Raw genomic sequence first — 14,010 nt, forward strand, 5'->3', positions numbered from 1 at the left:
TATTGATGATCGTCTTCAGAATGCTCCATTCTACTTGTAATATTAGTAAAAGGCATTACATAGATATTTTCAAAGCCCCTTACAGACTATGGCTACCTCAATAATCAAGAAAATCATACTGGAAGAGCTGTATCTGTACTTGAGGTAAATCACAATCACTATTAATGCTGGCAGGTATATATTACATTTAGACATGATTAGAATTGTTACTAAGACTTTGATCACAGCTACAGACCCAATTTTTTATTATTTCACTTCTACCTAAAAATGGTCTATTTGTCCCTGAGGTGCAGGTTGTGGGCTGCAGGGTCACATTTATGTAGAGGTAGAATAAGGTCTGTCATGATTTATGCTGATGTCAGGATGACATCACCGATGCCGGCAGTATAAGGGTTTTTAGACTTTTATATCCACTGTAGAGTTATAATCACTTTACGATCTGCTGCTTTGTCTCCATCCTAATAAGGCGGAACTGCCAGGATCTGTACCCATTACACAGACAATGGGCCGGATTCATTATGGATCGCAATTGCGTCCGCAGATTGGCCGATGGTGCGTACTGCACATGCATTGCAGTGCGTGAGTTAGCATTGCAATCACACACGCAGATAGAAAGCCATCGCAGAGTAAGTGACAGGAAGTCAGCGTTTGGGGGTGGTGACGGGAGAGTGGTCGGAGAAACAGGCGTGCCTGACCGTTTGAACGCCGTTGCATGGGCGTGCATGAATTCGCCACTGCGACGGCATACGCAGCTTCAGTACTCACTGCACTGTGCATGAGGGGCCGATGTTATGCAATGTTTCCGATGTATACATGACTGCAAGGTATTACGGATGTGAGATAGCGGTAGTGGGGGTCTCTGTACTGAGCCGTAATGAATCTCGCCCTATAATCACAATGTTCCTCTTTGGATAGATATATACCCAGCAACCAGCATTGTATATATTACACACAGATATATCCCTCTGTGGAAGTTACAGTGGCGTGAAAATGTTTTTGCCCCCAGATTTCTATTTTTGTATATTTGTCACACTTAATTGTTCCAGGTCTTCAAACAAAACTGAATACAAAACAAAAAACAAACTGAGTAGACACGATAGACTTTTTGAAGATAATTTCATTTATTGAAGGAAAAACAAGTTACCCAACACATACATCACCCACGTGAAAAATGAATTGCCCCTCTAAGCTTTATAACTGGTTGTGCCACCTTCAGCGGCAACAACTAAAACCAAAAGACCTCCACCAGGAGCCCCCAAATACAGGACAGTCCTTTTGCCTCACTGTTGCTGTGTCCTCCTGGTATGACAGCCTCTGTCTTAGTTATACCTCTGAGTAACTACAAGTGATTCTGAGGTGGCCATATCTTGACTGCGTCTAAGCTGGGCGTTCGCAGCCGAGACCCGTGTACATGTAGATGTAAGTACATGCTAATATGAGATGTGCATTTGGCCATTCCATGTCATTGTCAGTCAGATCCCTTGCACCTAGCATTGGGTAGCTGTGACATTATTGGTCATGATGGCTAATCTACTCAGTGGAGATCGGGGGCGACTCAGAATCCCGCCATGAGAATAGTGATGGAGGCAGGTGGCTAGAATTGCGCCCACGTTACATGAGGCTCACAGCTAGTCCTAAAATGTCCATTTATAGCCTGAAATTCCTCCAGGCACCTGGACTCCTTACTGTATAAATGTGAATTGGGGGGGAGGTTTATTGAGGGAACTTGTCTGTCAGGTGTCAGACGATAATTAACATGAAGCTTGTACAGTAACTGAAATGAGGCCATAATGAAAAAGAAATATGAAGAGATCAATTAAGAGTCTCTGACAGGAGAAATACTATGCTTACTGAGGTCTATTGTTTAGATAAATATTCTCACTTACAAACACAAAGTATCACCTGAGTAAGGCCAGGTACACACTAGAATGATATTTTCATGATTTGTCATATTGGAACGTCAAATTGTGAAGATCGTTTTCTGTGTACCCACAATTGAGCACTCCCGTGGGTCATATATGAGATCTTCTGGTTGGCCTTGCTGTACGGCCAATCAGACAGTATCATATGCGGGGCTGTGCATGTTTAATGAAGGATGGAACGAGGTATCGTTTCATCATTCATTAAATCACATAGTGTGCACGGGCCAGTCTTGGATGGTCTGTAGTGAAGAGAATTCATCCTGGCCATCGGAAGATTACCCATTGTTTAGATGTGTACCCAGCCTTACTCCACTTACTTAGGGCATGGAAATGGTTTCTCACCTGTGTGACTTCTCGTATGTGCACTCAGATATGATTTCTTTGTAAAACATTTCCCACACTCTGAACATGGAAATGGCCTCTCACCTGTGTGACTTATTGCATGTGTAACAAGATGTGATTTCTTTATAAAACATTTCCCACACTCAGGACATGGAAATGGCCTCTCACCTGTGTGACTTCTCTGGTGTATAACATGTACGGATTTCTTTGTAAAACATTTCCCACACTCAGGACATGGAAATGGCTTCTCCCCTGTGTGACTTCTCTGGTGTATAACATGTACGGATTTCTTTGTAAAACATTTCCCACACTCAGGACATGGAAATGGCTTCTCACCTGTGTGACATCTCTGATGTCTAACTAGATGTGATGTCTGTGTAAAACATTTCCCACACTCAGAACATGGAAATGGTTTCTCACCTGTGTGTTTTCTCTGATGTATAACAAATTCTGATTTCTGTGCAAAACATTTCCCACACTCGGAACATGGAAATTGTTTCTCACCTCTGTGACTTCTCTCATGTATAATTAAATTTGATTTATATCTAAAATATTTCCAACACTCAAAACATGGAAATGGTTTCTCACCTGTGTGACTTCTCTGATGTGTAACAAAATGTGATTTCTTTGTAAAACATTTCCCACACTCAGAACATAGAAATGGTCTATCACCTGCCTTAGCTGGCTGATGGGTAATAAGCTTTGTGTTCTGTGTAAAATGTTTGGCATCTATGGAAGAAGGTAATATGTTATATACTGTACAAGATGTAACAGATGCACCAATATCTGAATTATCAGAACACTCCCCATGATCAGAGGTAGCAGGTAAAATATCTGCACTGTGAGGTACTGGATGTATAATTGGGGTAATTGGGTTTTCTCCTGGAGAATCTCGAGTGACATCATCATGTAATCCACAATTTTGAGTTATAACGAGATGATCCTCTAAGACATTCTGACTGGTACATCCACCTGCTGGAAATAGAATATATATACGGAAATATAAATATGTTTGCCCACAAGTTCCATTTTACAATAGACTATAGTGAAATATCCTCAAATTGCCATGAAATTTGAAGATGTTGGGGTATTATATAAATCTATAACTGGCATCAAAATACGCTAATATCGCTATATATATATATATATATATATTTGTGCCATAAAACTGAGACAGAAGTTTCCAGTCCCAGTACATGGCCCCCACCCCCCACAGGAAAAAGTATCTTCCGCCATCAAAATATCGTATAACTCACAGTTTAGATGGCATTGTATAACGATTCATGCATTCACTCAGGCAGGAGTGGCTTTTTAAACAGGACAATTAGCCACCACTCAAGTCCGCAGCAACCAGATTATGGCTGGAAGAGCTCTGAATTTGGCATCATGAGTTGGCCCCCTCGTTTTCTGGATTTGAACCCAATAGAACACATACAGTGTAAAATACAGTGTTCCACCAAATATTAGGGAATTGTCGACCATTATTCAGGAGACATGGTGTACACCAGTGGAAATACACATCCCAGCATGCACTCCCACAGTTTTGCTATTAAGGCATGCTAAAACTGTGGCAGGGCATGCTGGGATATATAGTCCCACAGCCGCTGGCTGGCCATGAGTTTGACACCACTGGTGTACACTATCTACACAGCACTTCATAGAGCTTGTGAAGTCCATGCCCCATTCCTGTACAATTCCTGCATAAATTTGGGGAAGGAGATGGATGACAAAGTAACAGATAATAGGAGTTCACCTGCAATAGCTGTAGCCTTATGGTGAACAGACCTTTATGTGATGTTGTGATGTAAGTGTCTGAGATCCTCCATCTGGGTACGGCCACTTACATAGCAGCACATTAGGCCGATACCTCACCCACCAGCTGTTACATAGTGTATTACGCACATCCTATATAATCAGCACTAGAAGTCCTCTGTGCTGGGCACCATACTTTGGTCACCATGACTCAAGATGAAGTACCAGTGAGAGAGTGGCCACCTTGCCTGGCACCACTGTGGATGGACGCTATGAGCCTGATCCTGTCTCAGTCCCAGTACTGGGAGGTTATGGAAGTGTCGTGGGTATGTCACAGAACTGGTTGTGGACTCAAAATTATGTACACTGGAGGCCATACTCTCAAGAAGATTCTGTACCTAGTATGAGGCTGGTGGAAGTTTCTGATGGTTGTGCTCGACTCATAGATCGTAAATCTGATAGGCTGTCAGGGACTCTCACTGAGATGAGCAGGGGGAAATGATCCATAGGATATGGTTGGGAACTTTCTCCACTTGTTGCCTCCAAGAACAACCAATCTACGATCAAATGACATCCCCAGGTGAGCAGAAAACCATCTTGCAGGACGGCCCCTGAATCTGGCAATGTAACGAAGATTTGACCAGGTGCCTTGTAGAAGACAATCATTGTTTCTCTAAGGTAAGAAATCCCAATTGATCCCAGTAAGAAATGGGTAATACGTAAAGTCATGTCCAGTTTATATTATTGCAAAATATTTTTTTATCCCGAGTGAGATGTGAGTTGGGGCAATATCTCCTACAGCACAAAGGATACTTTTCCCTACACACCAGATACTTGCCCTCATTAGGTATACAACGATAAGCCAAAACAACAAATGAAGCCGACTTCCTCATAACAACAGTGCACGTCAAGGTCATCGATAAATTGACCGTTACGCTGACATTACATATCTGTAGTGGACATGTGAATGCAGAAGATAAGGGCAGAGGTACAGACCTGAGTGTCTATGATAACATAACTAAGGGCATAACCGTGGCCAGATGACTGAGTCAAAGCATTTACAAAACAGCAAGGCTCAAATTAGCCATGGGGAGTACCTACTAACAGGTCTAGGGAGGGTAACACCATAAATCACCGACTAGGTGTTGGGCAGCCAATACTCATTAATAAGTTCAACAAAGGCATTCCAGTCTGGTACAAGCCAAAACAAAAAGGCTACTGTAGCACAAATTACAGAAAATATAAATGCTTCAGATGTAAGTAATGCGTCACGGCACACAGTGCATCCAACCCATCTGTGCATGGCACTGTGCAGCTACAGGCCAGTCAAAGTGCCCATCCTAACCACTGTCAATGTTTAAAAAGCAATGGGTAGGAGAGCATCAGAACTGGACCTTGGATGACCGGAAGGAGGGCACCTGGTTCAGAAAATCCAGCTTTCTTTTGCATCAAATGAATTGTCAATGTGTGTTGTTTACCTAGTGAAGATAAGCCATCAGGATGAACCAGTCGGTGGAGGGAGTGCGATGTTTTGGGCAGTCTCCTGCTCGGAAATCCTGTATTTGGTCAGTGATTTGAATGTAGACGCATACCAGATACCTAAATATCCTTTCATGACAACAGTATTCTCAGATGAAAGTGACCTCTTTCAGGAGGATTACGCGTCCTGCTATATTGCACAGATTGTTCAAGAACAGTTTGAAGAACATAATGAAGAGTTCAAGGTGTTGCCCTGGCCTCCAAACTCCCGAGACCTTAACCCATTCAAACATCTATGGAATGTGTTGGAACAAATTCGATCCGCGGTGGCTCCACCTTATAACATACAGGAGATAAAGGACCTGCCATTAACATAACATCCTGGTACCTTCAGAGAGTTTGCAGAGTCCATGATTTGGTGGGTCGGAGCTGTTCCTGGAGGCACAAGGTGCAGCACCAGCCTATAAGGCAAGTGGTCATAATGTTCTGACTCATCTGTGTAATTATAATGGCAGGAGAAGTCTTAGCCGCGTCCCCCTCTTATCTATAACTGGGAAGGTCACAGCGTTTGTGCCTATGATGATCCAGGGCTCATCTTACAGGCTGAGCCATTAGCCCAGATAACCACATAGAATGCGGCAGTACAGGACCTTGTTCAAGTGTTCTTAGCCAATTAGGGAATGCTATCTACAGAGGAATTAAACATGAAGCATTATATACAAATAACATATTATGTGTCTGATTATGAAAATGGGAAAAAGAAAGGTAACCTCCCATTGTTCTAGTATCACTGACATCTCGGTAGTTACACATCAGTAAGGTTGTCTCCCGATGTCTGCCAGTAGTTGGTCACTTAGTTGCTCTGACATTGTACCACTGTGGTAATGGCACCAGGTGTCACCCATCCGTTAACATTGGTAGGAAATACAATGCAGCTGTAAATAAGTGGTACTCGTTGGAAGATCCAGAATAACTGGCACCAATGCTACAGGACAGGAGGTAAAATGGAAGCCAATGGTAGGTACCCGACCATTTCTATTAATGGGCAAAGGGCTCCTCATTGCATCATGGTAAGGTGCAATGAGCTGAAGATGACAGGACCATCATACCTGAGTGATCTCCTCCATCTCACCAGTATCTCCTGTCCTGCAATAGGAGATCTTCCATATAACATGATTGTGGATATTATATCACCTAACATGTAGCAAGCTGTGCAGTCAGTGGTCTCAGTCTCTGTAGTGGTCATCAAATTTTATAAGGGGTTAACAATGCTTAGTAAGAAGGGTCCAAGCCTCCCATATCCACAGATTAAGGAAGCCTCACACCCTAGTATTTGTTCTATCACTGCTGGGACCCGGATCTGTCTATATGTGTGTGAGTAGCGTGGATGGAAATTATTTGTACTTCTACTGCTATATGGGAAGAGGGGTCTTATTCTCCAAGAGTCCCATTTGTCCCCTTATACATGAGACATGCTCTCCGACCACATGGTGATCTCGTCAGAGAACAGGATGGTCTCCTGCATCCAGCGTCTCCTGGTAGCAGGTGAGCAACAATTAATCAATATATCCTCACCTAAGTGCTATGAGTTATCAGTAGCCCATACCACAGCCAATTATGAGGGAGAATAGGAGGCTGTAGATTTTGTGGATTTTCCTCAGTACTGGTTGGTGCTGCCCATGAGAAACCACCACTTGCAGTGTCAGAATAAGTTTCCAATATCCTCCTGAGCGGAATCGTTTTTCTGGTCAATAAGATGATTCCCCCTGCCTAGCTTCCCTATGCTCTAAGGAATCACTGAGTGACAGTAACAGGGCAGATGTGTTATCTCACACACCCTGTGACCTTCATGTCACATCACAAACCCCACTCTACATGTACTATAATAGGTAAGTGTAGTGCTAGTATACAACTTGTCTCATATACATCTGTGAAGATGTATCACTACAGAATATACATATATATGTACCGTCAGTGATGGAATTACTATGGTGACTTCCTTTGTACAGATGCATAAGATACACCAGAGAGTGTGGGGAGGAGACTGGTCAGATTTCTGGGCTGGTAACACACAGTGACATGATGTGACGGGAAGAGCAGGAGTATAATAAGGGCTGATGGCTCCTGATGTATGAGATACACCAGAGAGTGTGGGGAGGAGACTGGTCAGATCTCTGGGCTGGTAACACACAGTGACATGATGTGAGGGGGAGAGCAGGAGTATAATAGGGGCTGATGGCTCCTGATGTATGAGATACACCAGAGAGTGTGGGGAGGAGACTAGTCAGATCTCTGGGCGGGTAACACTCAGTGACATGATGTGAGGGGGAGAGCAGGAGTATAATAGGGACTGATGGCTCCTAAGGTATGAGATACAACCAGAGAGTGTGGGGAGGAGACTGGTCAGATCTCTGGGCTGGTAACACACAGTGACATGATGTGAGGGGGGAGAGCAGGAGTATAATAGGGGATGATGGCTCCTGATGTATGAGATACACCAGAGAGTGTGGGGGGAAGAGACTGGTCAGATCTCTGGGCTGGTAACACACAGTGACATGATGAGAGGGGGAGAGCAGGAGAAAAATGGGGGCAGATGGCTCCTGACTCCCCCACTGGGCAGATTTATTTACCTCATTAGTTTGAACTGACAAATGAGGGTGTAGGATAATAGATTGTTGTAGTGACTGAGCAAGGAGAATATGTGACTCTTTTCTTTAATAAGTGTTTATTAATCACCTGTGGTGATATATGTAGGGATTTCCACCTCCTTACCCTGCTGATCCCCCCTCATATACGTCTCTTCTTCTTCCTCTATATTTTCTACCTTCATATCAGTCACATACGTCTCTTCTTCTCCCTCTGTATCTTCTGCCTTCATATCAGTCACATATGTTTCTTCTCCTCCTATATCTTCTGCCTTTATATCAGTCATATACGTCTCTTCTTCTCCCTCTATATCTTCTGCCTTTATATCTGTCACATACTTATCTTCTTCTCCGTCTATATCTTCTGCCTTATTATCAGTCACATACATCTCTTCTTCTCCCTCTGTATCTTCTGCCTTCATATCAGTCACATATGTCTCTTCTTCTCCCTCTATATCTTCTACCTTCATATCAGTCACATACGTCTCTTCTACTCCCTCTATATCTTCTACCTTCATATCAGTCACATACGTCTCTTCTTCTCCCTCTATATCTTCTGCCTTTATATCTGTCACATACTTATCTTCTTCTCCGTCTATATCTTCTGCTTTATTATCAGTCACATACTTCTTCTCCGTGTATATCTTCTGGCTTATTATCAGTCACATACTTATCTTCTTCTCCGTGTATATCTTCTGCCTTATTATCAGTCACATACGTCTCTTCTTCTCCTCTATATCTTCTGCCTTTATATCTGTCACATACTTATCTTCTTCTCCCTCTATATCTTCTGCCTTATTATCAGTCACATACGTCTCTTCTCCCTCTATATCTTCTGCCTTCATATCAGTCACATACGTCTCTTCTTCTCCGTCTATATCTTCTGCCTTTACATCAGTCAAATACGTCTCTTCTTCTCCCTCTATATCTTCTGCCTTATTATCAGTCACATACGTCTCTTCTTCTCCCTCTATATCTTCTGCCTTTATATCTGTCACATATTTATCTTCTTCTCCGTCTATATCTTCTGCCTTTATATCAGTCACATACTTATCTTCTTCTCCCTCTATATCTTCTGCCTTCATACCAGTCACATACGTCTCTTCTTCTCCCTCTATATCTTCTACTTTCATATCAGTCACATTTGTCTCTTCTCCTCCTTCTATATCTTCTGCCTTTATATCTGTCACATACGTCTCTTCTCCCTCTATATCTTCTGCCTTCATATCAGTCACATACGTCTCTTCTTCTCCCTCTATATCTTCTACTTTCATATCAGTCACATATCTCTCTTCTTCTCCCTCTATATCTTCTGCCTTTATATCAGTCACATACGTCTCTTCTTCTCCCTCTATATCTTCTGCCTTTATATCTGTCACATACGTCTCTTCTTCTCCCTCTTTATCTTCTGCCTTTATATCAGTCACATACGTCTCTTCTCCCTCTATATCTTCTGCCTTCATATCAGTCACATACGTCTCTTCTTCTCCCTCTATATCTTCTGCCTTTATATCAGTCACATACGTCTCTTCTTCTCCCTCTATATCTTCTGCCTTTATATCTGTCACATACGTCTCTTCTTCTCCCTCTTTATCTTCTGCCTTTATATCAGTCACATACGTCTCTTCTCCCTCTATATCTTCTGCCTTCATATCAGTCACATACGTCTCTTCTTCTCCCTCTATATCTTCTGCCTTTATATCAGTCACATACGTCTCGTCTCCCTCTATATCTTCTGCCTTCATATCAGTCACATACGTCTCTTCTTCTCTCTCTATAACTTCTATCTTAATAAAAGCCAGATCTTCAGCCTAAATAGCTCACTAGATAGTCAAATACAACTTAAGTAATATCTGATTTCATTGAATGAGATTACACAGTACTATTTCAGTGTATAAGACACACGCAGATTCTCTACAGATCATATAGTGACAGTCACTTTGGTATATTGGTGAGACCCTAAATCCCACCTACCTGATCCTCTTGTGAATAAAGAGGACAGGGATATCTCTCTGAGGTAATCCTGTTGCTGATCCATCTGTAGAAGACACACAGTGTCTGAGTACATTGTATATATGTGATTATCAGGTGATGTGGGTATATAGGGGTCCCCATACCTGCTCTCCCCCGTACAATACATGACAGTCTCCTCTTACCCAGTGATGTGAGGGGCCGGTGATTCTCCATCATTACATCCTTGTACAGACACCTGTGTTCCTCTATATACTCCCTCTCCTGCATGGAGACATAGACAGTGACACCTTATAGGAACCTGACACACACAATGATAAAGTCACCACCCAGACACATCCCCTGGTGTTACTGTATAATGTCCCATTCCCAGCAGTCACCTCCCCGGTCATCACCCAGACACATCCCCTGGTGTTACTGTATAATGTCCCATTCCCAGCAGTCACCTCTCCAGTTATCACCCAGACACATCCCTTGGTGTTACTGTATAATATTCCATTCCCAGCAGTCACCTCTCCAGTCACCACCCAGACACCTCCCCTGGTGTTACCGTATAATGTCCCAGTCCCAGCAGTCACCTCTCCAGTCGTCACCCAGACACATCCCCTGGTGTTACTGTATAATGTCCCATTCCCAGCAGTCACCTCTCCAGTCATCACCCAGACACATCCCCCGGTGTTACTGTATAATATCCCATTCCTAGCAGTCACCTCTCCAGTCATCACCCAGACACATCCCCTGGTGTTACTGTATATTGTCCCATTCCCAGCAGTCACCTCTCCAGTCAGCAGCTGATGCATAGGGATGGCTGCTGGGTGTCACACACTCACCGAATGTTTTCTTTCCTACTGTGTAATCCTGTATATTGGGGGAGATACCAGATATCACTACATACACTCCCAGATCCCCTCACCTCCCCAGTCATGTCCCTGTATTATTACTATAGATATAAGTGATGTCACTGTGACACTCCCAGATTCCCTCACCTCCCCAGTCATGTCCCTGTATTATTACTATAGATATAAGTGATATCACTGTGACACTCCCAGATCCCCTCACCTCCCCAGTCATGTCCCTGTATTATTACTACAGATAGAAGTGATGTCACTGTGACAGTCCCAGATCCCCTCACCTCCCGTCATGTCCCTGTATTATTACTATAGATATTAGTGATGTCACTGTGACACTCCCAGATCCTCTCACCTCCCCAGTCATGTCCCTGTATTATTACTATAGATATAAGTGATGTCACTGTGACACTCCCAGATCCCCTCACCTCCCCAGTCATGTCCCTGTATTATTACTATAGATATATCTGACGTCACTGTGACACACCCAGATCCTCTCATCTCCCCAGTCATGTATCTGTATTATTACTATAGATATAAGTGATGTTACTGTGACACTCCCAGATCCCCTCATCTCCCCAGTCATGTCCCTGTATTATTACCATAGAAATAAGTGATGTCACTGTGACAGTCCCAGATCCTCTCCTCCCCAGTCATGTCCCTGTATTATTACTATAGATATAAGTGATGTCACTGTGACACTCCCAGATCCCCTCATCTCCCCAGTCATGTCCCTGTATTATTTCCATAGAAATAAGTGATGTCACTGTGACAGTCCCAGATCCTCTCACCTCCCCAGTCATGTCCCTGTATTATTACTATAGATATAAGTGATGTCACTGTGACACTCCCAGATCCTCTCGCATCCCGTCATGTCACTGTATTATTACTATAGATATAAGTGATGTCCCCTCACCACAACACCGGAGATTGCTCTCCCCATACAATAATAATCACAACAGGACAATACAGGCTGCTCCCCCTATATAATAATAAAAATAATAAGACACCACAGGTTTCCCCCCTGTATAATAATAGCAGGACACCACAGCCTGCTCCCCTGTATAATAATAATTATAATAAAACAGGACAATACAGGCTGCTCCCTCTTTATAATATTAACAGGACCCCACAGGCTGCTCCGCCTGTATAATAATAATAACGGGACACCACAGGCTGCTCCCCCTGTATAATAATAACAACAGGATACCACAGGCTGCTCCTCCTGTATAATAACAGGACACCACAGGCTGCTCCCCCTGTATAATAATAATAACAGGACATCACAGGTGCTCCCTCTGTATAATAATAATAACAGGACACCACAGGCTGCTCCCCCTGTATAATAATAACAGGATACCACAGGCTGCTTCCCCTGTATAATAATAACAGGACACCACAGGCTGCTCTCCCTGTATAATAATAATAACAGGACACCAAAGACTGCTCCCCCTGTATAATAATAATAACAGGACACCACAGGCTGCTCCCCTGTATAATAATAATAACAGGACACCATAGGCTGCTCCCCCTGTATAATAATAATAACAGGACACCACAGGCTGCTCCCTCTGTATAATTATAACAGGTTACCACAGACTGCTCCTCCTGTATAATAATAACAGGACACAACTGGCTGACCCCCAGTATAATAATAATAACAGGACACCACAGGTTGCTCCCCCTGTATAATAATAACAACAGGACACCACTGGTTGCTCCCCCTGTATTATAATAACAGGACACCACAGGCTGCTCCCCCTGTATAACAATAATGACAGGACACCACAGGCTGCTCCTCCTGTATAATAATAATAACAGGACACCACAGGCTGCTCCCCCTGTATTATAATAATAACAGGACACCACAGGTTGCTCCCCCTGTATTATAATAATAACAGGACACCACAGGCTGCTCCTCCTGTATAATAATAACAGGACACCACAGGCTGCTCCCCCTGTATAATAATAACAGGACACCACAGGCTGCTCTTCCTGTATAATAATAATAACAGAACACCACAGGCTGCTCCCTCTGTATAATAATAATAGGACATCACAGGCTGCTCCCTCTGTATAATAATAATAACAGGACACCACAGGCTGCTCCTCCCATATAATAATAATAACAGGACACCACAGGTATTCTTTGCATAAGTACTTTATTTTGGAAGGCTATAACGTGTTTTGTATAGTGTGATAGGATCACTGGTAAAGTGGTCTGTGGCAGGTACATTTGTCCCAGATTCCTGTCTTATGTGTTTTAAACCCCCAGGAGAAAGTCTGCAGTGTAGCAGGCTTGAGTCTCGGCTTTTTGAAAAGCCGGTTTGGGACCTGGGGGTTGTGGGTGAGAGAAGAGGGAGGGCTCCACCCATGGCCACTCCAGGTTTTGGGTCTTCCAGCCTGGTAACAGGCTTGTTAGGGTTTCCACCTGAGAGTGGCCAATATAAGCCTAGTGTGTTTAGGGCTGAGTGTCTCACCTGGGAGAGCAGACAGGGAGTTTGCTCAGAGACACTTGAAAAACCTATCTGTAAGTGTTGTGCTGTGCCTTTGTTGCTGGTGAGGGCACTAGGCCCTGCCAGGTTCTTGTAGTGAGGGAACCAATTGTAAGGTTATAGCCCCGACAGGGCTAGGATTTCTGTTTATGGTTTCTTTATGTTATTTCTGTTTTGCACAATAAAGACTGGCGCCGACCAGCTTGTACTCGAATCCAGTCTGGCGTACTGCTTCCCGGCTGCTGTGTGTGTAAGGAAGGAGTCCTCTACCCAGGAGAGGGACCCCCTAACCTAACTATGTCACAATAGACTGCTCTAATGGTATTGCATTAGCACTTTATTTTGGAAGGCTATAACGTGTTTTGTATAGACTGCTCTAATGGTATTGCATTAGCACTTTATTTTGGAAGGCTATAACGTGTGTTTTGTATAGACTGCTCTAATGGTATTGCATTAGCACTTTATTCTGGAAGGCTATAACGTGTGTTTTGTATAGACTGCTCTAATGGTATTGCATTAGCACTTTATTTTGGAAGGCTATAACGTGTGTTTTGTA

The 14,010-nt window shown here is 43.3% G+C and overlaps 1 protein-coding gene across 50 annotated transcripts in view; it reads right to left on the reverse strand.

Moving 5' to 3' along the window:
- The window catches only part of LOC148512031 (uncharacterized), a 188,596-nt gene that overhangs the window by 42,094 nt on the left and 132,492 nt on the right, over nucleotides 1-14,010 (reverse strand). Inside the window, exons 1-7 of one of the 50 annotated variants that reach the window (XM_088482282.1) lie at nucleotides 9,409-9,850; nucleotides 8,935-9,123; nucleotides 8,605-8,700; nucleotides 8,232-8,367; nucleotides 2,853-3,239; nucleotides 2,601-2,684; nucleotides 2,265-2,432 (exon numbers count right to left, since the gene is read on the reverse strand). In XM_088482282.1, coding sequence (XP_088338408.1) covers nucleotides 2,265-2,432; nucleotides 2,601-2,684; nucleotides 2,853-3,239; nucleotides 8,232-8,367; nucleotides 8,605-8,700; nucleotides 8,935-9,123; nucleotides 9,409-9,792 — 1,444 coding nt within the window. In that variant the 5' untranslated portion in view covers nucleotides 9,793-9,850. Of the gene's footprint in view, nucleotides 1-193; nucleotides 228-2,239; nucleotides 3,240-8,231; nucleotides 8,767-8,858; nucleotides 9,853-9,879; nucleotides 9,901-10,114; nucleotides 10,179-10,283; nucleotides 10,346-14,010 lie in introns of those variants that run through there. The other 49 variants (XM_088482275.1, XM_088482274.1, XM_088482273.1 and 46 more) reach the window with 49 other exon arrangements.

Source organism: Taudactylus pleione, unplaced genomic scaffold (assembly GCF_031769625.1).
Source record: "Taudactylus pleione unplaced genomic scaffold, aTauple2 ptg000285l, whole genome shotgun sequence".
Taxonomy (NCBI): domain Eukaryota; kingdom Metazoa; phylum Chordata; class Amphibia; order Anura; family Myobatrachidae; genus Taudactylus; species Taudactylus pleione.